We start from the raw sequence: 26,375 nt of genomic DNA on the forward strand, positions 1-26,375 counted from the left end.
GACATTTCAAAGCTCAGACCAAACTGGTTTCCTCACCACAACGATGAGTTCGCTGTCCTCGGACGACCTCCGCACTCACAGATCTCAGTGTGGCAGAGCAGCTTTGGGATGTTTGGGAGATTCTCATCATGGGTGCAGCAGCTGTGTGATGATGTCATGTCACCAGAATATATTGTTGAATCTGAGCCATGAAGAATTAAAGGTCCAGCCCAGTACTACCAAGGTGTACCTAATAAAGTGGCTGGTGAGCTGATTGCAGTAGAAAGTGTTCACTTGTGATTCTCCCAGCTGAAACAGCCACGCCACAGAGAACAAAACCTCTGGTTGACCTTTGACACTCAGTGCCCCAAAGCAGAGACATCAGAAAAGAGACTCATGAAGTGACACAGCAGGAGGAGGCGGCGTCTGAAGTCTGCTGCCACCGCTCGCCGTCCTGCAGAATAAAACCTCTGATTAGGAGGAGACTGAGTGATAAATGTATAGATAAAGATTTTTTTCTTTCATGAGGATCAATAACGGATCATGAGCTTCTAAGACCTCTGACCTGTCTCAGAGAAAGACTAAAAATGAAATGCTACCAGATTCACTCAAATACTTAAATAATAAATAGATAAAAATATGATATGAGGGAATGCTGTAATAGAGAGCTGTGCCCACAAGGGTGCAGCATTGGACAGTTATCAATAATCCAAGGAAAAATGGAACTAACCTCAAACATCATCCTTCCATTCACTTACCACTTCTTAAATTGTAAAATTTATTTGAGTAATTCTAAGGATGAAGATTGGTCACAGCTAAACTTATCGTTGGGTATTAGGAACATTCAAGGCAATAAAGCAAAATGTTGAAGTAGATTTTCTGAGAATAAAGTGAAACATTTACAACGATAACACAGTCTGGGAGAAAATTGTATTTTTGCACCCACAAGGTGATTCCCAAAGAGCTGTTAACCTGGGATATCTTAGCACTGTGTGTCCTTAAGAATTATAAGTGTGAGGCCTAAAAACTCTACAGCAGACATCAGTGCCTGAAAGTCACGTCCTTAATAAAAGGAAAAAGACCCGACACAGGAGCTGAGAGATGATCTGGACCCTCAGCTGATCGTCCACTGTTCACCAAAGCCTCAGTGGAAGCGCGTCTGCCAGGAAGTCAGAAGGCTGAGAACTAGCCTGAAAATCAATGTACCACCCCTGATGGACTGACGCATCCATGTCATGGTCAGTGTGTGCGGAGGAACAACATTGAGTCCACAGCCGCCTGTAAACACCCCTTGGAGTCTCAGTTATGGTTTGGGCTGCATTTCAGCCAATGTTATTGAATTCTTGCTAAAACGGATTGAATTATGAACACGGAAAAGTTCTACACGAATTGGATTCACCGTGCAACACCATCTGTCTGACTTGAAGGTCATTAGAATCGCATAAATTCTGTTTTTGGCTTCTAAACTGGATCTCCGTTGATCGCTGTACCCATTTCTCATTTTCCCAGCAAAATGTAAGCTCGAGACTTTTGCACAGCACCGAGACTGAGCCAAATTTGAATAAACAAAACTTTTTCTATCTAAAACCGTTTAGGAGAAGCACTTGAATGCAGCACCAGCCCTGTTTATTATTGTTAGCACCGTAATTTTTTAGCGTTTCGTGAGTCCGCGAATAAGCACTGAGCTCTGATTGGCTGCCGCTGGAGCCAATCAGAGCTCAGTGCCACACGCTCGCTTTCCTGGAGCAGAAGAAGAAGAAGAAGGAGCTGCGAGCTGTCAGCGCGGAGACGAAACCCTCTCAGCGGCTCCTCCGGAGAGTCCACACAGGCTCTGCTCGGTCCGAGGACTAACTTCTGCCCACTTTTATCCAGGAATACAGTTTACACGCTGAAGCGAGAGGAATCTTCTGCGCACGCGTGTGAATTCTCCTTCTTTTGAAGGCTGTTAGCCCAGCGCGTTAGCCTGTTAGCTGCTCTGTGTCCGTTCTGCAGGACTTTCCCCGAAAGGAGCGGACAGAGTCCACGGGAACTGCACCCACACTCACCTGGGATCCGGTTTATAGACGCACCTGCGAGTTTACGGTCCAACCTCGGCCTCTGCACGCAAAGTCTGAGCGAAAGCTCAACAAAAAAAAAAGCTCCTGCAGAACAAGGAAGTCTGAATGAACTTTGCTGCTAGCTGTTAGCTGGCACCCCGCTAGCCCCGTTGCTACCATTCATTAACTGCAGCTGAAGGAGCTCACCTGTGGGGACACCTGCCCGCTCCGCCCGTTGTTTCTTCTGGAAGCTGAGCTCACAGCTCGAGTTTCAGACATGATCCCTGACAAGCCCCCCCAGGACAACGTGTTCCACGGCTCCGAGGAGCTGAAGAAGGAGGCTCACGTCCCGAGTTTCGACAAGTACAGAGAGCTCTACATGAAGTCCGTGGACAACCCGGACGGTGAGTCTCCCCAAAACGGCGCTCGGGTAGCAAAGGCAACACCTGTGACCCCAGGTGGCACAGGTGATGGGTCAGGTTTAAAGCAGAAGTGCAGAAACGTCATCGAAGAGTGAGCTAAACTAAACTTGTAAAGGAGAGAAGTGTGAATGGGCAGGTGCAGGAAGTCTTCTCTCCATCAGGTGTAGATAGTCCCGGAGTGCACGCGCACGAGGATGGAGTGTAGACCTGTCTTCATGTACAGATGCACAGCTCCCTGCACGTGCCCTCTGTGCTCTCCTTTGATCTGTGACATTTTCCGCTCTTTGGTTTGGATTAAAACGACCAGGCAGGTGCAAATCTCAGTGACATCATAGCCAGAGACCATGGAGACCAATTTAGTCCAACCAGTTAGCTGCAAACCACAAATGCAAGTTTTAAAAATATGAAATGGATTAAATACAAAAACAAGCAAAAGCCTTTGGGTGTGAAAGCTGCAGTTCCTCTAGTGACCAGTGGAGGCGCCAGCACTGAGTCGGTCCCCATAGAGTCCCAGAACTGGACCTCTGGACCGTGTTTGTGCTGTTGGAGCCTTTTGGAGCTTTGTAATGACATCATGTGACCAGTAATGTCTGCTGTCAGGTCACTGTACTAACAGACCGTCAGAGAGCGCGGAGCTCCAAGTTTGATGCACTAATATGGTCCAAGGATGCAGCTTGTTGACCACACAGCATTTGGTGATACTTTTGACTCCACCCTCTCATCCACATGTGGTCACCTCTGGGACCACAACAGCATTGTGTTGGCTACGCAGGGCGCTGCTAAAACCGTCAAAGTTTAGTGAGGGTGAAAATAAATGATCCAAGCATTTATGTAATCCGTTTATTTATCGTAATGGGAAACGACTTTCATACCAATAGGCCGAAGAAGTTGAAAAGGTTCTATAAGATTAAATATGTAGCAAAAAGAAATGAAGTGGCCGAGTGTCGGATAAAGGAGCTTATTATAAATCAAGCAAAGCTGCTCAGCTGAGTCCAAGAATAAAACCAGTGAGCTGGAAATGAGCAGAATGGGGAAACTTTGAAATCTTTGCTGGTTGGAACTTTCTCGATGATTTGAGACATTTTAAAAATCCAGATGTCACCAGTTCTCTGGATGAAGTACTCCAGTTTTCAGAACCTTTCTCTTTTTTCATCAGACTGAATATTTCTGGATTCTGAGTGAAAGGACAGCATGACATCTTTATTCTGTTTCATAAGCTAAATGACCGCTTGGCCAAAAATAACCTGAAACTTCTCATCATGACTTGAAAGAGAGTTTTGCTGTTCTGTTTGTAATAAGTGTAGTTTAGTGTAAACCATAGATGTGAAATTTGAGATTAATTTAGTTTGGTGGCTGTAAGGAAGTAGTTTTACCTGCTCAGGTGGTTTCCTGGAGGGAGGTGTGTATGAAAGCATGAAATCAAGGGTCTGTGCTGCAGGTTTCATGCAGGTTTCATGCATGTCTGTGGGGAAGATGGCGACGAGATTAAAGTGTCACAGAGGACATTTTAAGAGGAAAACGCTGCAAAGCGGCGTCTGGCTGCAGCAGCAGCTGTTAAAGCGTTTACCCTGAGCTGGTTGATTATTAACAGCGATTAAAGCTGGCTGTGTTTATAGGCTCTGCTGTAAGCGACACCTTTTCAGGAGTGTGTGTGTGTTTAAAGAAACAAGCTTTAAACACACCAGAGCAGTGCGTCAGGAGGGCAGGCATATTTAATATTAACTGTATTTGTAACGAGCATAAACTCTGTACTTGGAACATAAACTGTCCTCAGGAAGAACAACAGGACATAAAATACTGTAACACTGTGGTTATAATGTAACCACGCAATTATGTGATACCACAAAGAGAATAATTAATGGTACCAGGATGTTACTGCAAACTACTGTAATGATATAAAAGTGTAAGTGTAACATGGATGTTATCACACTAACGATGATCTCATAGATGAGTGATGCTCGTGATGATGGGCGAAACATCGGGGTGTGTAACTGCAGAAGGAAACACAACCCCGTGTTTATTCACAGTTTGTTGTTGTTGTTGTTGTTGTGATTCTCATAGTAGTCGTACAGTTCATGTGCAAACTGATGCGTCTCCCTCTGATCGCTCTCACTTCCTGTCCCGCAGAGTTCTGGGGCGACGTTGCTAAGGACTTCTTCTGGAAGACCAAGCACACGGGTCAGTTCCTCGACTACAACTTCGATGTGACCAAAGGAGAAATCTACATCAAGTGCATGGAGGGAGCGTCCACCAACATCTGCTACAACCTGCTCGACCGCAACGTCCACGAGAAGAAGCTCGCCGATAAAGTCGCCTTCTTCTGGTCTGTGTGTGTGTGTGTGTGTGTGTGTGTGTGTGTGTGTGTGTGTGTGTGCGCGCCTGTGGTTTCAGCAGATCTATGAGAGCGTGGTTATGGAGGCGTGTGTGTTTGCTCTGATTCAATAGGGAAAAAAAACAGTGAATACAGTGGCTTGCAAAAGTATTCGGCCCCCTTGAACTTTCCCACATTTTGTCACATTACAGCCACAAACATGAATCAATGTCATTGGAATTCCAGGTGAAAGACCAACACAAAGTGGTGTACACGTGAGAAGTGGAACGAAAATCATACATGATTCCAAACATTTTTTACAAATAAATAACTGCAAAGTGGGGTGTGCATAATTATTCAGCCCCCTTTGGTCTGAGTGCAGTCAGTTGCCCATAGACATGGCCTGATGAGTGCTAATGACTAAATAGAGTGCACCTGTGTGTAATCTAATGTCAGTACAAATACAGCTGCTCTGTGACGGCCTCAGCGGTTGTCTAAGAGAATATTGGGAGCAACAACACCATGAAGTCCAAAGAACACACCAGACAGATCAGGGATAAAGTTATTGAGAAATTTAAAGCAGGCTTAGGCTACAAAAAGATTTCCCAAGCCTTGAACATCCCACGGAGCACTGTTCAAGCCATCATTCAGAAATGGAAGGAGTATGGCACAACTGTAAACCTACCAAGACAAGGCCGTCCACCTAAACTCACAGGCCGAACAAGGAGAGCACTGATCAGAAATGCAGCCAAGAGGCCCATGGTGACTCTGGACGAGCTGCAGAGATCTACAGCTCAGGTGGGGGAATCTGTCCATAGGACAACTATTAGTCGTGCACTGCACAAAGTTGGCCTTTATGGAAGAGTGGCAAGAAGAAAGCCATTGTTAACAGAAAACCATAAGAAGTCCCGTTTGCAGTTTGCCACAAGCCATGTGGGGGACACAGCAAACATGTGGAAGAAGGTGCTCTGGTCAGATGAGACCAAAATGCAAAACGCTAACACTGCACATCACTCTGAACACACCATCCCCACTGTCAAATATGGTGGTGGCAGCATCATGCTCTGGGGGTGCTTCTCTTCAGCAGGGACAGGGAAGCTGGTCAGAGTTGATGGGAAGATGGATGGAGCCAAATACAGGGCAATCTTGGAAGAAAACCTCTTGGAGTCTGCAAAAGACTTGAGACTGGGGCGGAGGTTCACCTTCCAGCAGGACAACGACCCTAAACAGAAAGCCAGGGCAACAATGGAACGGTTTAAAACAAAACATATCCATGTGTTAGAATGGCCCAGTCAAAGTCCAGATCTAAATCCAATCCAGAATCTGTGGCAAGATCTGAAAACTGCTGTTCACAAACGCTGTCCATCTAATCTGACTGAGCTGGAGCTGTTTTGCAAAGAAGAATGGGCAAGGATTTCAGTCTGTAGATGTGCAAAGCTGGTAGAGACATACCCTAAAAGACTGGCAGCTGTAACTGCAGCAAAAGGTGGTTCTACAAAGTATTGACTCAGGGGGCTGAATAATTACACACACCCCACTTTGCAGTTATTTATTTGTAAAAAATGTTTGGAATCATGGTTCATGGGTGGGGGTGGGCGACATCATGAATCTCAGGTGTGAATAAAGCCAAACAGACCTGAGTTTCTCCATCAGTCATACCTGTACTGGCACAAAACAAAGGTGTGACTGGTGTTTGGTTGCTATGGTGAGCCAGCACACGGGCGCTTCGCCCAATGAGGAGCGACTTTATCCAAGATGTTTGTGTTACCGGTTCCAAAACATTAAACACAACTGGAGTATTAAAAGAGCAATGAGTTAAAAATGATGATAATACAGGCACTCAACTAATAAAATAACACTTAAATAGAAATAATATGTAATAAAAGCTCATGTGTTTAAAAAAAAAAAAAAAAGTATGAGATTCTGGAAAAACATAAACAAAAGGCTGAAATTTTTATATTTCAAAAATATTAAAAATGCTGTTGGCCTCTGAGTAGCTGCACGGCCTCCTGCGTCGTCTTGTTCTCGCGTCACAAACTTGGGTGTCCACGCCGCCCGTCTGGCGGGTGGAGACAGTACAGATAGTTTGGTGCTGACACGGGAACTCGTGACCCTGAACGACCTTTAAACTTGGACTGTCATGTCCAAACCAGCCATTCGTTCATGGAGCTGATACAACACTAACGTGTGTGTGTGCGTGTGAGAACAGTAAGAGGACTGAGCACGGGCAGATCGTACGCCGCTGTCCTCTCTCCTTTGTCTCCATCTCTCATAAACAGATAATCGAGAGTGTGTGGTTTGGTTTATCAGCCATGAATCTAAAACGAGTGACGACACTGAAGCTCACAGCCCGAAGAAGAAGAAAACGTTTTATCCTCATGTCGGAATAAAAATGATTTAAGTCTGAGTGACTTGAACATAAATCGTGTTTTAGATGAGCCTGCTCTCCTCCTCTTGTTTTCTCTCTCTGGTTGCGTCACTGTCCAGCGGTCACAGAGGAGTGGATCCTCTGAGCAGAGCCGTTAGAGCGAGCTTCTGAAAGCAGCAGCAGATCACTGGAGAGGCCTGCAGGAGTTTTATCCACAAATCTCTGGAAAGCATCCAGAAGGTTCAGTCCAAAGTTTGCTGGGCGTCATCCAACAGATCAATCTGGTTATTGATTAATGCTTGAAGTAATAAAATGTTTCCACACGAGTGCAGCTGATCACCTTAAGACTCAACATCCCTGTTCCTGTGTCAGAGAGCTGAATTCCCTGTGGGCTGCCTGCAGCAGAGAGAAATCCCTGAAGGAAGCATTAAACCCGCCGCAGTAAATCACCGACCTCAGCTTGTTTGAATAAGAGGATTTAAACTGAAAAGGCTCAGGTATTAATAACAAATCAGAGAGAAGTGAGTCTAACATGTCATGTTTTTAAAACTGCAGGCTTGACTTCAGAGTTTCATTCAGTTTAGTTTTATTTATACAACAACAGTCGCCTCAAGGTGCTTTATATTGTAAGGTAGACCCTACAATAATACATACAGAGAAAAACCCAACAATCATATGACCCCCTATGAGCAAGCACTTTGGCGACAGTGGGAAGGAAAAACTCCCTTTTAACAGGAAGAAACCTCCGGCAGAACCAGGCTCAGGGAGGGGCGGGGCCATCTGCTGTGCCCTGGGTGGGGTGAGAGAAGGTCGTTTGAGCGCTGGTTATGGAGTCGAAGCTCTGCAGATTTAAGCATTTGTAGCCTTTTCTTGTAATGATCTTCTTTCTTCCGAGCGCGGGCCCTCGCTCGCCCTCGCCCTTGCCCTCTGAGTGGGGAGGGCGAGCGAGCGCGGGCCCTCGCTCGCCCTCGCCCTCGCCCTCTGAGTGGGGAGAGGACCCAGAGTGAGTCTCTCTGATCTTTGTTCCTCTCGTCCTGCTGTTCGTTTTTGTGAGGCAGTAAAAAAACCTCCTCACAGCTCCTGGAGTCTCAGTGACGTTCGAGCCAAGTGTTGAAAATAAATCCAACACTGTTGTGTATTTATAGGTAGGTGTGCGTGTCTGTGTGTGTGCGCGCTGATCTAACACTGGCTGATGTGATGACTGGGCTAAGAAACACGATGACCTTTTGTTGGAGTGTTTGCTTCCAGAGTGTGTGCGTTAGCTTGTTAAACGCCGAAGAAGTTAACATCAGATTAGCTGCAGATCAAAGTTCCTCGAGAACGTGCACAGTCCCGTTTAACAATCTAATTAAACTAAGTGGCTCAAATTTAACACGAATAATATCAGACGTGTTTTCTGGCCGTGCTTGTTGAAACTCCTGTAAGCTTTAAAATGCACAAACAGACATGTGCGGCTCTGAAAGTGTTAATGTGGTGGTGCTATAAACGGCCCAGCACTTCCACACAATCAGTCACGCCGGAGGGACGTGAGCCCGACGGCGAGCAGGCGGACTTGGCAGCTCAGATATCAGCCTGGAAGTGCCTGCAGAGGTCAGGACCTCAGCACAGCCTCAGTCTGTGAGTCGCAATCGGCTGAGAGCAGCAGGCGGGTCACGGAGACCGTTCAGATATGTGAGCGGCCCTCCCACCATCCACACACGTGCACACACACACAGAGCAGTGTAGAAACTCCCCTCGCTGCAGTCAGAGGCAGATTTGTGATCCCAGTTTCTGCTGAGGTTCTGGTTGTGCAGCTGATTCCAGTCCGTACTGGTTAGACGACAAACGAGCGAGAGTGCAGAAGAAGCACAGTTACACCTGAAATGTGTCAAATTTATGCAACTTTTCACCGAGTTTAACGTAATTCTTATGGCAAACACAGGAAACACGAAGCTCCAGAAAGAGGCTGAAAGTTGTTTTGAAATCCGCGCTTAGTTTCCTGTTGTGAAAAAACGTTTTCTTTCTTTAGCAAGTTTGTGTCATTTTTACTTTCATAGTCTTGAACTTACAAAGTGAATATTTTCACACCTCACTGTAAAAGCAGCCTTTGATCTAAAATGTAAATAACTTATTTTTAGATGTTTAAATTTTTAAAAATAAACATCAATCCTGATTTTTTGCTAAATTTCATCTGCGCTTTAAACAGCTGTTGAACAGTTTCAGGTCCAATTAAAGCAGCTGCTCTAAACTGGACAGAGTGAAGGTTTGGGCTGGTTCCAGTTTAGAGTTAGTGAACTGAACTAGCTGAGAAATGATTCACTGGAGTCCAGGCAGCGTGGACAGCTTGGTTTGTAAATGAGGCGATGTCGGGTTTTTAAATGGATACCACAGGTGTATCTAAAAGGAGGGTGAGTCGGCGCCAGTGTCTGTATATCTGGAGGCGTGTGAGGTTTGGAGGTTTTAGTTGCAGTTTTTTGGTGCTGGTTTGTAGTCGACTTCCTCTCTGTGTCAGTCACATTGTTCTGTCTGCGGCCTGTAATGCTGCAAGACGAGCTGCCCGGGCTTTAATAATCTGCAGAGGCAGAGCTGTCGCAGCTCAGCCGCCTCTGTCTGCTCTAAAGGCTTCATCTCATCCCTGCAGGAGAGGGAGGGAGGATGTGACCTTGAGTGACGCTGTTGCAAGCACCAAGTTCCTGAAATGGCCAGAATGACGCTGTGTTGTGAAAAAGCAGAAAGTTTTCATGAGGCAACTTGAACAATGTGAAGATTGCTCAATCTGAAAGGCGTCTGTGCCAAGACTTGAAGTTTTTGCTCTGGCTGGTTTGTGAGTCGTTTTTATTAAAGGAACAACAAACCTGGAAAAACCTGTTTGTCCAGTTTGGGATAAAAGGTCATTCATTCATTAGTTCCACCAAAACATATTGTGGCTCCTTCAGGATCTACAAATATGAGGAAACCGGTTAATTCTGAGAAATTGCCCAAATTTCTGCACAGATGGTTGTTACATGAAGGACGACCTTTAATTTAGTCCCCGGCGTAGACGAGTGTGCTGCTGGATGGACGTGACGACCTGTTCTGAGAGAGACCATAAACATCAGTGTTTTCCTGCACAGGGACCGGATCAAGTCTCTGATGGGCCTCAGTTATTTTAACCTCCGGGAACATTGAGTGGAAAACTGTATCAAATGAAAGTGCAGATTTCTGTCACACAGTAACAGCAGTGACCGTTATCAGCCTGACTGATGGCTGTTCTGAGTATCACGCTGCTGCTGCTCTTTGACGCCGCGCTGCGTGAAAACAGTGACTGCAGTTCATCCATGTTAGCAGTGGCGTGTCTAGAAAATTTTTGTTGGGGGGGCCAGGTAGGGGCACAGATTTGGAGAAGGGTGGCAGATGTAATTGGCAGATAATGTTAAAAAAAAATTCTACCAACCGTTAAGTGTTTAGTCAGCATTGAAGGACAGCAATATTTGCATAGTATTTTTACTGACATATAGGGCACATATGTTTTGGGCAAAAACATTTTTGAATATCAAAATACAAACATTTTTAACAGTTGGCAAATTAGCCGATGCAAAACTTTATCTGCCTATAAAAAAAAAAGAAGATAATCTTCTTACAAACTGGTGTTTGATTTTGAAACAGGAAAAAGTGGGGAAACAACTGAAAAGACTAACATTTGAATGAAACCTGAAAGCAAGTAAATACTTTCTATGCTGCCTTATGGTAAACTTTGGTAATATTGATGTATAAAGAACAACACTGGCTGATGATGAAATACAGTCAGCTGGCATGGTGACACTGCCAGTATTAACCTGCAGGGCTGGACTGGGACAAAAAATTGGGCATTTTGACCAGAGACCGGCCCACCAGGTATTAAAGCCATAAAGCCTTTGAATGAAGACAAACGCTGTTGTGACAGTGATGTACACTGTCCTTTGGTATATGTATGATTTCTATACATTTTACGTCAGATAAAAACTTTTTTCGCAAGAATCAGATAATTATTTAATAAAAGCGAGATATTTTAAATGAGAATAAGAAAGAAAAGTATTTCTTTGTCCCCCCCTTTCCCTGTTAATGCCCTACCTGGCCCCCTGGCAAAACTTTGCTAGACCCGCCCCTGCACAGTTACCAGCTGTCAGCTACATAGAAAAGGATCCTGGTGTTATTTGTCTCTCAGAAACAGCTCATAACTTCCCTTCAACTCATCCATGTCACCTAAAAGGTAAACCTGTTTCTCCATCACCTGTTCAGCTCTGATGATTCAGTAAGGACATCTCCTGGTTTCATCTTCATGTTTCCCTCTCACCAGATAACCAAACCGATATCATGACCAGCAGCTTTACAGCTGTGGCTCCAGCAAACATCAGCTGATACTAGAAATTAATATTAAATAAATTCTAACAACAGCTGATCAAGCTTAAACGTGCTGCTGTTGTTTAACGCGACATCCGGCGGTTTCCTCTTTCTGGCGCAAAGTGGGCGATAAATAAACAAGAGAGAAAAGCCGATCAGCTGATCATTGATCAGTTTCATGATTGAAGTAGAAACAGGAGAGAATGAGAGAAGAAGAGGCAGCTGCAGCGTAAAGACAGAATAACTCCAGCTGTGTCTTTTTTTCATTCTAGCTGAAGTTCGGGACAAACTGCGTCTCTTCTCAGCTCAGTACGAAACGCGTAATATTGTCTCTGAATGAGGGACCATTCCCTTTTTTAAGGAGCTGTTGGCAACTCTACTAACTAACCTTATGAATAAAATAAAGTTCACTATCAGTAACATCACAGCACCCACCCAGCTGTATAGAAACTCCGTCATGCTAGCTAGCACGCAGTACGAGTTATTGTAACTGACTGTAAAAAGTCAGCACAACGAAAATAAACTCCACCTAAACTTGGTTTATATCTGACCCAGATAGACTGCAGGTCATAACTTCTTACCTGAAGTTCAGTTCACCTGACACTCGGACCAGCAGCCGCCTCGGGTCTCTCCTCCTGCCTCCCCTTCCCTCATCCACCTGCTGGCCTCCGTGGAAGCTCCGCCACAGCCACCACCAAACAACTGAGTTATTTTTACACATCGGCCAGCATCTGGCCAATCCACCACCTCTCATTGTTCATGCCCTTACAAAAAAAAAAAAAGTCATCAGCCGACTGGGCAAATGCCCGGTATGCCCGATGGCCAGTCCAGCAATGTTAACCTGTTAATCTTCGCCGAAAAATTGTTTTCTGCGATGCCGTCTTTCGTGCTTGGCTCTCCTACCTTTGCTAACGTGATGCTCATAGTGCAGAAGCCCATGCTGCATTCACTTACACTCGGATACCTGAGCTTCACTGTGAAAACATAATCGTACATTTGATGTTTCATTGAATTTTATTGTTTTAGCTTCGGGGTGGCACCTGGGGTGGCCAGTCTGGTTGGGGGGGTGGCCTGTGCCCCCCCAGGCCACCCCGCTGGACACGCCACTGCATGTTAGCCGGCATGCTAGCAGTAGCTAACATTAGCTAGAGGAGAGACTGCTCAGGGTTTGGTTTGATCCTGAGCACTAAACGACTCCTGTGCATCTCCCGCTGACGCTCGCTGTAACTTCCTCTCAGCTTTGTGGCCTCATCGTAGAGGCCGCTCAGCAGCCGCCGGGCAGCTCTGAATGCCAACAATTACACACCAGGTTTGTGTGGAAGTTGTGTGTACGCACTCACTGATCTCTGAGCTTAAAACAGTGCAACACAAACCAGAAACCCAGACTGTTACAACCAGAAGATTTTGGTTGCAAACTTTTAGTTTCCGTCTCACAGAAGTTGATCTGAAGGACGTTGGAGAGCACAAAGAGCTGCAGCAGAGCCTTTAATCAGGAAAATGACTGTAAAGCTCATCAGCTCATGTGACAGGCCCCGTGTCGTGCGTTAGTGATGTGTTTCCTGATCTGAAGGTCATCAGCTCTCTGAGGCCGAAAGCATCGAGATGTGAGGAAACGTTAGTTTAAAAATCATCTTGTTGTTTGTTTTTAATAAATGTGTTGGATGCTGATTTCAGGGAGGGCAACGAGCCCGGGGACGAGCTGACGGTGACCTACAGGGAGCTGCTGCAGAGAGTCTGTCAGTTCGCCAACGTCCTGAAAGCTCAGGGTGAGTTACTCCCAGCTCACCTGCTCGCTGGCACCGCCCCCTCTCAGCTCTCTGTGAAGTTTAAGGTTTCATTCACGATGGATTTAGGACTCTGGTTTTATGTGCTCAGATTTCTGAATCGATTCATAAATCCTGCTCGCTTCTCTTTCTTGTCTCCAGGCGTGAAGAAGGGCGACCGCGTGTCCATATACATGCCCATGGTGGTCGAACTGGTGGTTGCCATGTTGGCGTGCGTGCGCATCGGAGCGGTCCACTCCATCGTGGTGAGTTGCAGACACCCGTGAACACGGCGGACGGTGGTTTGAGTTAAAGATGGAGGCTAACGCTGGTCTACTGATCTCAGTTTGCAGGTTTCTCTGCCGAGTCTCTGTGTGAGAGGATCGTGGACTCTCAGTGCTGTCTGCTCATCACTGCAGGTCAGCATCGCACACCTGTGCAGCGCACCTGCAACAAGTTCCCGCTCATTAAAGATGTACATAAACCTGAGGGGAGGTGGTAGCAGCGTCGAGTCTGACCTTGACCTCTGACCTCCTTTGGTTGGACAATAAGCTAAGCTCGTGGGTTGTAAAAAAGGTGGAATGCCTGAGTTAACCGGGAGCTAGATCCAGACCAGTGAAACGTCCCAGAGCTGGAAAAGCTGCTCACGCCAATCACTCCATCCTTATTGATCTTTATCTTCACTCAGAGGTCGAGCCGGGACGCTCGTGGCGGCAGCAGGGTGGAGCTGCAGGGGGGCGTTTGTTGTTGCTCGTTTATTCGTCCTCATGATCTCAAACCAAACGTGCACCTTTGAGTTCACACTTTCACCTTTTATGTGGCGTGCACACACGTTTCACCCACCAATCCGGACGGGGCGGTGAAGAGGGGCGCTGGCCGAGGTGCTGAGTTGGGACCAGTAATCAGTCTTATTAGCTGGATTAGAGAGTGTCGATATAATCCAGTTAATCTGCTGGGTTATTAGCCACACCCACTCTGCTCATTCATCCTGTAAGCAGATCGTGAAGCCCGGGTCTCTCGAGTGCCGCTCGTGGCGTTTTGTTACCTCATGATTAAAGTGTGCCTCTGCAGGCTGTTGTGAACTTCGACCAGCACAGGTGGAAGTTTGGTAAACCGGCGCAGACGCGGGCGTAGCTGCAGGGTTGATGCTTTGCTGTAACCCGTGTGCATGTTATTGTGAGGAGCTGAGGATTTTTAAAGCTGGGATTTTACAGTAATGCTAAAGTTAACCTGTGACCATCACAGGAGCTGCTGCGTAAAGCAAAGCGCTTCCCACAATGTGGGTGGAGCTTGTAATCCAAGATGGCTGCCCACACCTGCTGCTGCTGGAAGGGAGAGTGATTGGCTGTAGTGACGATGATCAGACTGAAGGTGAAGCACATGGGGAGTGACTCGCTGATGGAGCTGCAGTCTCCACCAGTCTGATGTCACAGCTTTGGCTGTCGGGGTCTGTGTGCTCGAGTGACGCAGCAGCAACGCACAGAAACCATGCAGAGCATATCTGATCAGCTGAGGAGGCTGGACTGACTGATTAATGGAGGATGCTGATTTCAGCTCTTTGCTGCACTAAAGCAGATTTATTACTGACATTGAGCTGAGGCTGAACGAGTCCTCAGTCTGAACCCTGATTACTGAAACCAACAACGGTTTTAATCCAGCTAATGGAGTGTGTGTGTCTGTGTGCATGCGTGTGTGTGTGTGTGTGTGTGTGTGTGTGTGTGTGTGTGTGTGTGTGCTGCTCAGACCGGTCTGACAGCTGTATAAATCATCTCTTTGCTTTTCTGTTTAGATGGTTTCTATCGAGGAGATAAGCTGATCAACCTGAAGCTCTTAGCTGATGAAGCGCTGCAGAAATGCAGAGACAAGTAAGACAGACACACACACACACACACACACACACACTGGTTTTCATATCTTAGTGAGGACATCTCATTGACATGTTTTCCCTAGCTGCGTACCCTAACCATCAAACATGAATGCCTAACCATAACCTAACTGTAACCCTGACACTAAAACCACATTTTGAGTCTTAAAAATGTCTTCAAACTCGTGGGGCTGCCGGTCCCCACAAAGATATGTAAACATGTACACACACTGCTGCTCGGGTGTGTTAGCCTATCAGAGCCCCCCCTCCACCCGTGAGCTCCTCGTTTTATTGGAGCTGTTCGACTCTGACGTGTCTCAGAGTTTGATGATGTCACATAATAAAGGTTCTCATTGAGGAAAATCAGAGACAGTCAGGTGGGCGGAGTCTTTTCTGTTAACTGAATACAAATGAAAGCAGGAATCATGTGACCTGTAACGTCACCGCCCTCGCGTTCTGTATTAAAGCGGAGCCGTGCAGCACACCGCTGATACCTGTGCTTCCTTTATCAGCTCCTTGGTACCAGCAGCAGAGCGAGCTGTGTTGGGCTGGTTATGTATCTGCACCTCATCACTGCTGCTGTCGCCTGTAGTCTCTTCCACCATCGCGGTGCTGGTGTGGAGTCAGTCTTTGGCTGAGTAAAAGGAGTCCTCCTGTTCTGATTGGTGCTGTGAGGGAGGACCTCGCTGCTCAGTGTGAAGCAGATTTTTCACCATAGATGCACGAGTGTGATCTCTGTTCCAGCACAAATGTGCTTTTTATTGTTTGCATGAGAATAACTGAGCCTGCACACACTGCGATGGATGGGCGCTCCCATTAAAGTTTGAGTGTAGCTGGTGCTGCGTGGCTTTGTGAGGTCACTGTGATGCGTACTGATCTGTGTCTGTCTGTGCAGAGGGTTCCCGGTCGGGCGCTGCATCATGCTGAAGCACCTGTCCAAAGAACCGGAGGGGATTCTGGGCTCTCAGTCGCCTCCCGCCAAACGGCCGTGCCCCGATCTGCAGGTAAACCACACACCTGAAGGTTTTGTCTTCCTCACCTGAGTCACTGCGAGCGCCGCCCAAAACATCAGCCCAGTTTATTCCATCATGATCGGTTCTGTCATTGTTACCCATCCTTTGGGTGTTTACTGAGTAGAGTTTAAGTAACGGCGTGCTCCGACCTGATGGTGGCGCTGTTGTTTCCTGTTACAGACGGAGGTAGCCACTGAGACGTCTGATTGGACCTCGATTCTAGTTGTTCAGAGTCTGAGTTTTGTGGAAATTTGTGATTATAAATTGGCTCTGAAAATTTTACAAAGGGAAACCAAACCAGGAAGTCAGTGGGAGTGACTGACTGCCTCTGCTGGACACCAGAGGAACTGCAGGATTCTCACTGACTTTTCTTTCTTTTTCTTTTTTGTTCTGTTAAATCTGAAACCGCCTTAAACTTCGTCACTGTCACGATTTGATTTTGGGGACCCTGATTTTTATCTTTGTGTTCTTCCTTTTCAATAACCCTTCTCCCTCATTGCTTCTCCTTCCTCCTCCTCCTCCATCTTCCCCCCATCCAGCAGGAAAAACAGGCGGGCAGAGTAAAGAAAACGCGTCCTGTACCAAAGGTATTTTCACAGCTGACCCTCGATAACATCTTTGCTTCGACTCTGTTTTAGAGGCAGTTTCACTCTGAGAGGAATTTGCAGATCGCTGCTGCAGGGTGAAAACAATAAACGGGATAAGAGCGAAAGCTTCAAATCTTACTGAGCGCGGCGTGTTTGGAAGCTTTCAGTCATTTTTGGCACTTTTCTGTGTTTTCATCCATTAAAAGCTCTGATAAGGTTTAAAAGCTCTCGTTGCTGATTTATTGTTTTACCTGCAGCAGCAGTTTGTTCCTCTGATTTTTGACAGTTCAGATTAAACCAATGAAAACTGATTTTCTTTGGATCTGAAATGAATTTTAAATATTTGGAGAACATTAAATTATGACGTTATTCAGCCCGGCATTCAGAAAAACCTGCCAAAGATGGAAGTGCTGTTTCTCTCAGATCTTTGTCTGAACTGTTGAAGCTCGCTGGAATAAAAAGTGAATTCTGAGTGTGACCTGGATTAACACTAACACTTTCTTTGCTGTGCAAACACTCCTTGTGTTGTGCTCGTGCACTTTCACCTCTGAGTCCTGACGGAGTCGCGCGCTCTCCTGTGGACTTGTCCACGCCCTGAGACGACTCCGTGTCTAATAAACCTGCTGTAACGCTTCTCTCCTCTAAATGCTGCGAGTCGGGAAGAATCGGAGCTCCGTTTGTCGGGAAAATAAAATCCAGAGACGCAGGTGAAAACGATAAATCTACCTGGAGCAGAAAGACTCGGTCATCCCTCAGTGAGTGCGCACGCTGAACGACATGCTCGGATCTGCTCGTACGATAAAGTGACAGACGCCGAGCGGTGAAAGTAGAAACTGAAGATTTGGAGTATTTTGGTTTTTACTCGTTTCAGGTGAGCTGACCAAGCTGTTGGCACTTCTTCCAGGTAGAGACGGTCGCACTGCTCGAATCGATGTAATCGCTCGAGCCAGCAGGTCCTGACGGTGGTTAGTTATGGGCGGTGTCACCAACACCTCATGTCCCTGACTGCTTTCACAGAGACGCTGACACGCACATGAACCACAGGTAGATGTCAGGAGGACTCCGCCCCTCGTCCTGGTCCCTGTCGTTTCCCAGGTGATCAGGCAGGCTGGTTATAGACCGCATCGCTGCTCTGATGTCATCACACATCTGCAGCCATGCTGCATGAAGTTTTTAACCATGTAAAATAAATAAGATGCACAACAATGATGCAGTAAAATATAGGAAACCGAATAACTAAAACAAGTCAATAAAAACAACAACAACTAAGACTGGTAAAACCAAAATGTTCAGGTCAACGTGTGTTAAAAGCCAGACCATAAAAATGTGTTTTTAGTAACTACTTAAAATGTTGGAGTGTTTGTGCAGATCTAATATTAAGACTATTCCAGAGTCTGGGTCCTGCCACAGAGAAGCCTCTGTCACCACAGGTTAGTTCTGACCTCACGGTTCTTCCTGGAGCATAAAGAAACAGGAGCCCAGACAGGTGAGAAGGGGCTCGGCCGGTTAGTGATTTAAAAACAACAAGTAAGATTTTAAATTGGATCCTGTGAGGAACAGGAAGCCAGTGAGAGGCCAACACTGGGTTACAGGCTCCTTCAGTTTAGTGCCAGTCAGCAGACGAGCAGCTGCATTTTGGACCAAGTGGAGACGATGGAGAGAGGCCTGGTCCAGACCAAAGTACAGAGAACTGCAGTAGTCCAGTCTGCAGGTAATGAACACATAAATAACACGTTCAAAGACATCAGCTGGAAGGCGTGGCTTCGCCTTGGCTCGCTGTCTCAGGTGGAAAAAGCTGGATTGGACTACTGCAGTTACCTGCCTACACACTTTAAAGGAACCATGAAGGTGCACAATGAGGTTTTAACAATAGGAGGATAACAGGCCCAGAGCACCGTCAGTGTGATTATTAACAACGTTACCAAAATTAATTTAAAAACTGTAAAACCATCCACTGTTTAACATCATCCAGGCAGCGTAATAACAGCTGAAGTGAGTCTGTCCCTGCTTTTAAAGGCAGATAGATGCAAGTCCTCTGCAGCACAGTGTGAGAACATGGAGCCCGATGGCAACATGTAGAGTGCAAACGAGGCAGGACTAGAGCCTTGAGGTACACCAGGTCCAGTTCTGGATATAAACGGAGCTCTGATTCTTCCTCGCGGGCAGGGCCTTGTGTTTTCGCTCTACTTACCTGCCCACCAGAGCTTACCTGTGTGACAGCCAGGTAAGATTCAGGTCCAAGGGTGGTAATCGCTCCTCTTTCCTCTGCTGCACGTAAACCGGGTCGATTTCCTGTGTGAAAGCGGAGAGATGGACCCAAGCGGCCGAAGCACAGGGAGTAACTGGAGCCACTGTTGCTGAGTCGTCCTTTACGTCCGCTGCTCTAACAGCTTTACTTTAAAGCATTTATTTAGTAGAGCATAGTCATAATCTAGCAGTCCAGATGTTTTTGCAGGTCACACATCTGGACCTTCAACACAGGTCAGTGTTTGGTGCTGGAGGCTCCGTCAGGTGTGCTGTCAGGACCTGGATTTTTACAGAGTTTATGAAACGTAGACAGTAAAATCTATTTTTATTTATTTTGTAATTGTAACTTTGAGAAACAAACATTGGTACGTATGTAAAATCCGCCCGCTCAGCATTCCCAGATGGAAACTGTAGTGAAGGGTTCAAACCTCAGCGTGTGCCTGGGTGTAATACGACCCGACCCCAGAGGCGCAGTCTTTGCTCCTCCTCACCTTCAGACTCCTTGGGAGGATCGTTAGTTATCAGATAATGTTCCAGCTGTTTTTGAGCTGACTGAACTCGTCTGAAACATGTTTCTGACATAAAATTAATCGTTGAACATTTTAAAAATATCTCAGCTTCAAGTTTCTTTGTGCGGTTTTTAGAAACGCAGGAAACCAGTTAGATGAAGTGGGCACATTCACAGCAGCTTCTTCTTCTTCGTCGTCTTCAGTAGTTTGAAGGCGTGCGTGTCAGACTAACTCTTTGTTTGGTGTCTTAGATTTTAGAGACGCTCGTCTGAATGTTTACAGGCCCATCGACCAGGTTTCAGGCGCGACTTTGGCAGTTTGACTTTCAGTGTGTGTGTGTGTGTGTGTGTGTGTGTGTGTGCGCGTGTGTGTGTTCAGGTGCCGTGGAACCCCGAGGTGGACCTGTGTTGGGACGCTCTGCTGCGTGGCGTCTCAGACGAGTGTGAACCAGAGTGGTGCGACTCTGAAGACCCGCTCTTCATCCTCTACACCAGCGGCTCGACCGGCAAGCCGAAGGTGAGGAAACGCACCTGTAGATCATCTGCGTCTCACTTACTGAGGCGTCCTGCTCAGATACTGAGCCTCGTTTGGATGTGGAGGTTCTACTCTCACTTCCTCACAGTGTGTCTGAGGAAAGCCCACCTTCATCATCACCTTCACACTTTGCTCACCGCAGCAGGCGGAGCTTCAGTAACTCGTTCAGGTGTCTGTGAGCCGGATAGCGAGACATAGATGTTATAATGATGAACATTGTCGATATTTGGGTTTGTGCTAGAAGGGATCGACAGCAGGTGAAGTTCCAGGTTTCCATTGTCTCCTCCCACTCATCCAGATCAGGGGCGCTGGAGACTATCCCAGCTGTTACAGGAGGGGCGGGGCACACCTGGTCCGTTTACAGCATCCTGCCATGCGATTGCATTTGTCCCTAACCATCGGGAACCCTCACGTTAACTTTTATCGAGTGGAAAAAAGTTAGCGTTCATCCTCCAGCTTCACTGTGTGTATGTTATGCTAACATAGCTGTGTAGCTAGCGATCACGTAGCACGTCATTATATACCAGCTAGCCCAACTTCAGTAACCCTACAAACATCACTGCTGTTTAGTTTTCTGTCTTCATTTATGTTGGAAGTGATAGCAGAGCTGTACGTTTGAATGTTTCAGAAATCTCTCAGTCAGAACATGCTATATCATGTTTAGGTGGAAGCTAGCGAGCTAACTTCCTGCTAACTTCTAACTCTGTTAAATTGAATAAATCCTGTTTTCATGAATATTAAACAGCCAAACGGATCATTTTATTACAGATGAAAGAATTTACAGTTTGTAACTCTCAGTGTTCGTTTGACTTTGGGACCCGATCGGAGTTTGGACCCAGACACGGCTGATGATGTCAGACTTAAAGACCCGGATTGTAGTAAAACTGCTTTTCTGCATCTTCCATTTTGATTTTGGGCATGAAGCGAGCAGCAGCCTCTTAGCGTCACCTCCACCCACCTCCACCGGCTGTTTCTTCCACACATTTAACTACTAATATCTGCTGGAAACGGGCGGTACTGAGGGAGGACGTGCTGTCCTTCACTGACCAATCAGCATGCGTTAGCAGCGTGACGGTGATTTCTGGTCAGTGAGAGCGAAACTGAAGGACGGGGTCATTTTATTTCAGCGTGGAGACGTTTCTCACGCCGGATTCGTGGAAATTGAACAGAAATGAGCGGGATCAGCGCCCCCTGCTGCTGCCCTGCATGAACTGCAGCTCATATTTGTACTCTGGGAGTAACAGGAAGTGGAATAAATCCAGGGTCACCTGGTTTCAGTTTCTGAGCTGTCTAGATTTGATGTCTTCCTGTTCTGACCGCGATCACTCGGCGTTGAGCTGGTATTTCTGCACATGAACTCTCCTCGCTCTTCTGAAGTTCCTCTCGTCTCGCCTGCAGGGAGTTCTTCACACCGTCAGCGGCTACATGCTCTACACCGCCACCACCTTCAAAGTGGTGTTCGACCACCAGCCCGACGACGTGTACTGGTGCACGGCAGACATCGGGTGGATCACCGGGCACTCCTACATCACTTACGGCCCACTGGCCAACGGGGCCACCAGCGTCCTGGTGAGTGTGCGAGGGCTCTCAGACTTCCTGTTTACAGGTGCAGGTGTGGGCTGCACAGTGTGATGTAACACTGATGTGTGTGCGCTCGTTCTGTGTGTGATGGTTTAATGTCAGGCTTTGTTTATAACCTGGATAAATGAATCCATAGCTGCCTGATGATCACAGCCACAGTGTTTTGTATGAATCTTTTGTGTGCGTCAGTTCGAGGGTCTGCCCACCCACCCGGACGTGAGCCGTATGTGGGAGATCGTGGACAAATATAACGTCACCAAGTTCTACACGGCTCCCACCGCCATCAGGCTGCTGATGAAGTTTGGAAACGAGCCGGTGCAGAGGTGAGCCGACGCCCCTCCTCCCCCCACGAGGGGCCTGCAGGGTAACTCACCTGTGCCTTTGTCTGCAGGTACAAGCGAAGCTCTCTGAAGGTTCTGGGGACGGTCGGAGAGCCCATCAACCCCGAGGCCTGGCAGTGGTACTACAACGTGGTCGGAGAGAAGAGGTGTCCCATAGTCGACACCTTCTGGCAGACGGAAACGGTGAGTGATGGTTTGCTGCAGTTTCAGCACCGCTGCTTTCAAACACGCTTCCTTTATTTAAAACAGATCAGTCATTTCTAATCTGCGTTTAAAGACCGATGAAGCGCTTCTGCTTCTTTGTGCACCTGTTTCTCTGCTGAGCTTTTACCTCAGACTGTGGGCTGTGCTGCCCCCTGCTGGCCGGCTGCCTGAGATTAAAGTCGTTTTCTGTTTTCAGGGAGGACATGTTCTGACTCCTCTGCCCGCGGCCACGCCCATGAAGCCCGGATCTGCTGTGAGTGAGGCTGAACATTAAATCACAGCTGGACTAATGATGTGAAAAAACATGTTTAAGTTCAGACATGTGTTTGGGAGAAACATTAAAAGGCTAAATGAAGAAAATTAGATAACAGTGACCGACGATTTTAAAAACTTTCCATCTAACAGAAAATGCTGACGGTGTGTTTGTGTCCAGGTGAGCTCGGAGGCTTTATGCTTCTGTCAAACACAAACAAGACAAAATACAGAAACCGTACAGAAGTAAATCTGTTTTAGAAAGACAACAAAACATTTTTAATGATAAATGCATGAAGGAAGAAGGGAAGTGAGGAAAGATGGTGATATAAATGGAGCTGGTCCACATGTGAAGGGGAATTTAAATGATAAGAAGAAGAAAAACACAATAAATACAGAAACCAGTCAATCAGGGTTTTTTACTTTATTGTCTTTTAAAAATATTTTATTTTTCATTTTGTTGCTTTCGGTCTTCCACAGGAGGTAAAGTGAGGCGCAAATAAACACTTTGACTTAATAAACTCCAGGAAGCCCAGTTAGTGTGTTTAAAGGTTTTTTCCTCCTGTTTGATCCTCAAGCACCTGTTTGTGTTTTTAATGAATGACGTAAACGTTATTAATGCAGCTTTATTGATCTGTAGCCTTTTGTAGACACATTATTGCTGTTTTAGAGCCACAGCGTCCTGACGGTGTCCCCCCCCCCCCCCCCCCCCCCCGTGTCCCCTCCCCCATGTCCCCACAGACGCTCCCGTTCTTCGGCGTGGTGCCGGCCATCCTGAACGAGTCCGGGGAGGAGCTGGAGGGGCCCAGTGAAGGATACCTGGTCAGCCTTGAGTAAATAAACCTTTATTTGTCCTTCCTGGGTGTGTGCGAGCGCGTCACACCTATCGTTTGTCTTCGCCCTCTCACACAGGTGTTCAAGCAGCCGTGGCCCGGCGTGATGCGGACCATTTACGGAAGCCACGAGAGGTTTGAAAGCACCTACTTCAAGAAGTTCCCAGGATACTACGTCACAGGAGACGGTGAGCAGCGCAGCGTCAGAACTCTGGCTTCATTTTTATTTCATATGTGACTCGACTCTGCAGTTCATAAGAAACAACTCAGCTCATCGACTTTGAGAAACTTCTCACATGTTCGCTCATATCTGCATCAGACTGATGCTTCAGCAGCGACTGTTTGAAGTCTTTAACACCTGAGAAGTTTCTAATTTATGAAACAACCTGTAATATTATTGGCTCAGAATCCTTTAACCAGGTGTTTGTAAAGGGGCGTGGCCACAGGTCAGTGCGGCTTTCACAGCTGCTGCGGATCTAAAACACTAAATGTTTTAATCCCGCCCCTTTATTTTCTTGCAGGTTGCCGTAGAGACAAGGACGGGTACTTCTGGGTAACGGGGAGGATAGACGACATGTTGAACGTCTCTGGTAAGACGTGGTTACTCGGAGGAACGCGTTACTCCACCTCAGTGACTCTGTGAAACCCAGCTGTTAAACATCTGTCTGACCAGCAGAGGGAGCTGTTTCTCTACATTTAACCTGTGTGTGTGTGTGTGTGTGTGTGTGTGTGTGTGTGTGTGTGTGTGTGTGTCAACTTGTTTCATACACAGAAGAGCGCCGCGGTTTGATCTGTAATTGTATAAAGTCAGAGTCAAATATTCTTATTTGATTTTAAGCTTCTTTTATTAAAGAATAATTTTTAAAAACTTGTTTAAATAGATTTTATTTTGCACCTTCAGTTCTCGTCTTGTTCTGAGCTTTTTTACGTCTCAGCGCGTTGCTGCGTGTTTTATGCGCTCGTCTTCGGTCGTGTCTGACACCTGAAGGTGGTTTCTGGTGTAAAGGTGCCCCGTCTGCCCCCCAGGTCACTTGTTGAGCACAGCTGAGGTGGAGTCGGCTCTGGTGGAGCATGAGGCCGTCGCTGAGGCCGCCGTGGTGGGGAGACCTCATCCGGTCAAAGGGGAGAGCCTCTACTGCTTCGTAACGCTCAATGACGGCGTGATGTACAACAGCGAGCTGGAGGTGGAGCTAAAAAAGCAAGGTGGGTGAAGGTTACTGGAAGTCTCCTCCGAAGCTTCGATCCTGTCGGAGGCTTGTTGTTCTGACATCATCTGATGCGATTTACACTTTGTGTTCACAGTGAGGGAGAAGATCGGCGCCATCGCCACACCCGACTACATCCAGAACGCACCAGGACTGCCCAAAACCAGATCGGGTAACCAACCTTGCTTCTCTGTTTCACGTTAGAGACGTGTGAGGGTTCTCCTCCTCCACCCGCAGATGCTCAGATGTGTCGTTTTTACCTGTGGCTGACGCGGGTGGTTCCACCTGTGCTCTTCTCTCCGTCTGCAGGGAAGATCATGAGGCGGCTGCTCCGCAAGATCGCCTGTGACGAGCGGGAGCTGGGCGACATCTCCACGCTGGCAGACTCCACGGTGGTCGAGCAGCTCTTCCAGAACAGATGCTGCACGGCGGTGTGACGCCTCCAGGATCCTCGGAGGGAGACGCCAACTGCAGCCGCACGCAGGAACAGCAGCTGCGAACCAGCCGGGGAGGAGGAGGTGGTGGAGGAGGAGGAGGAGGAGGGAGTCCATAAACTTGTACAGCAAACAAACTTTAGCTCCTGATGGTGATGATGTGAGAATGCTTGGCTGCAGGTAGATGTGAGATCGTAGACGTGTCCACGTGTGCAGTAACTCCTCAAACCGTCACATCTGTCTGCACGTCCACCTGCAGATGTTTCAGATGTTGACGTTGCTGCTCTAACCGCCCTGCAGTCGAGCTGAGCGGTCGAGGATCAGGGTAACACTTCATGTTGGTCTTCTCCCAGTTTAGCCAAAGATGAGCTAAGAGGCACCGAATCGACATTGAGTGTCGGTCTCCTGGTTTAAGGCCGATGTGAAGCGCTACCCCGCTCCACGCAGACTCCTCCCCTCACGTCGTGCCACAGTACCGTTATGTATGCTGACGATTAGCTAACCATGAAAACGCTCGGCTTTACTTTTAACGTCTGTTTGTATTTTTTAACGTAGTCCCTTTTTTATGTAGGAATCTTTTAGGTTTGCGTGTCTGCATGCTTCTGATCAAAGCTTCCAGGAATCTGCCCGTAAACGTCCACCAATGATCCCGGTTTGAGTGTTCCATGTCAGTCCGTCTCCTCCGGATCTCTTCGGCACCGCTGAGTCCTCTTCAGAGTCCGCTGAAAGTCAGCGCGACGGAGAGCGGGGCTTCCTGAGGAGTAGGGCTGCCACGATTAGTCGACTAGTCACGATTACGTCGACTATCAAAATCGTCGACGACTAATTTAATAGTCGACGCGTCGTTTGAAGCTTTGTAAGATCACAAAAGACGAATAAGTAGTAGGATTTAAGAGTGTAATAACGGACTGAAACAGAAGATGGCAGCACTGCATGTACAAGGATGCCAGCTGCCGTTAAAGGCAAAAGAAGAAGAAGCTGTGTCCCAGAATTCATAGCGCGGCCGTGCTCAGTTTCCAGCAATGGCGGCAGCTAGTTAGTTTTAATATTACTCTTATTATTCTTTCTGGGTCACAAAATAAACGTCTAACATGTTTTCAGGCGAGAATGTAGCTGTGTAAACTTCAAATATCTGCTCAGTTTATCAAGACACCGCATATTTTCAAAAGCGCTCAGGAAGCGCTCACGTCTGTTACCCACCAGCTCGATAGCTAGCCGGGGTTCTAGGCTCACTAGAGCCGGTGAGAACACCAGACTCCGGGCAAATCGTTTTCAAACCCACCGCCGTCTTTCACTACTCAGGTGAAACATGATGTATAAGTCACTTAGATAACTGAAAAATGTTATTGTTTGGCTTTTTTTAGTATTTCATTTGTTCCTGGGTAAATCGGTTTGGCTGAGATTAAAGTTATAGTTTTTACACAGCTGAATAAACATCAAGCAAACAACTGATTATCAGAAGTGTGAGATGCTTGAGAACATACTTCGGTGTCCTGTTATATTTTAGATAGCAAGGAGCAGACGGCTGAGTTTATTAAACTTCACCGAAACAAT

At 47.0% G+C, this 26,375-nt stretch overlaps 1 protein-coding gene across 3 annotated transcripts; it reads left to right on the forward strand.

Annotated features, from left to right (window-relative positions):
• The first annotated feature begins 1,703 nt into the window (after nt 1-1,703).
• On the forward strand, nt 1,704-25,681 carry acss2 (acyl-CoA synthetase short chain family member 2). 3 transcript variants are annotated; one of them, XM_005477776.4, is made up of 19 exons: nt 1,704-2,419; nt 4,565-4,760; nt 13,129-13,220; nt 13,380-13,483; nt 13,564-13,636; nt 15,007-15,082; nt 15,977-16,085; nt 16,637-16,681; nt 19,816-19,953; nt 21,370-21,540; nt 21,742-21,875; nt 21,944-22,076; nt 22,294-22,350; nt 23,091-23,171; nt 23,262-23,370; nt 23,704-23,772; nt 24,209-24,385; nt 24,485-24,559; nt 24,697-25,681. In XM_005477776.4, exons 1-19 carry the CDS (start codon nt 2,293-2,295, stop codon nt 24,822-24,824), a joined length of 2,094 nt encoding a protein of 697 aa, XP_005477833.1. In that variant the 5' UTR covers nt 1,704-2,292; the 3' UTR covers nt 24,825-25,681. The 3 variants fall into 3 exon arrangements, with proteins under 3 accessions (XP_005477833.1, XP_003446076.1, XP_005477832.1); XM_005477775.4 differs by having other exon boundaries at nt 1,705-2,419; nt 16,634-16,681; XM_003446028.5 differs by lacking the exon at nt 16,637-16,681.
• The last annotated feature ends 694 nt before the right edge of the window (nt 25,682-26,375 follow it).

Source organism: Oreochromis niloticus, linkage group LG20 (assembly GCF_001858045.2).
Source record: "Oreochromis niloticus isolate F11D_XX linkage group LG20, O_niloticus_UMD_NMBU, whole genome shotgun sequence".
Classification (NCBI taxonomy): domain Eukaryota; kingdom Metazoa; phylum Chordata; class Actinopteri; order Cichliformes; family Cichlidae; genus Oreochromis; species Oreochromis niloticus.

Bases quoted from the DNA above. Each gene is read 5' to 3' on its own strand.
- acss2 (XM_005477775.4), top strand. From the start codon at position 2,293: ATGATCCCTGACAAGCCCCCCCAGGACAACGTGTTCCACGGCTCCGAG. The intron at 2,420-4,564 runs GTGAGTCTCCCC...CCTGTCCCGCAG, and splicing joins GTCCGTGGACAACCCGGACG to AGTTCTGGGGCGACGTTGCT. The intron at 15,083-15,976 runs GTAAGACAGACA...CTGTCTGTGCAG, and splicing joins CTGCAGAAATGCAGAGACAA to AGGGTTCCCGGTCGGGCGCT.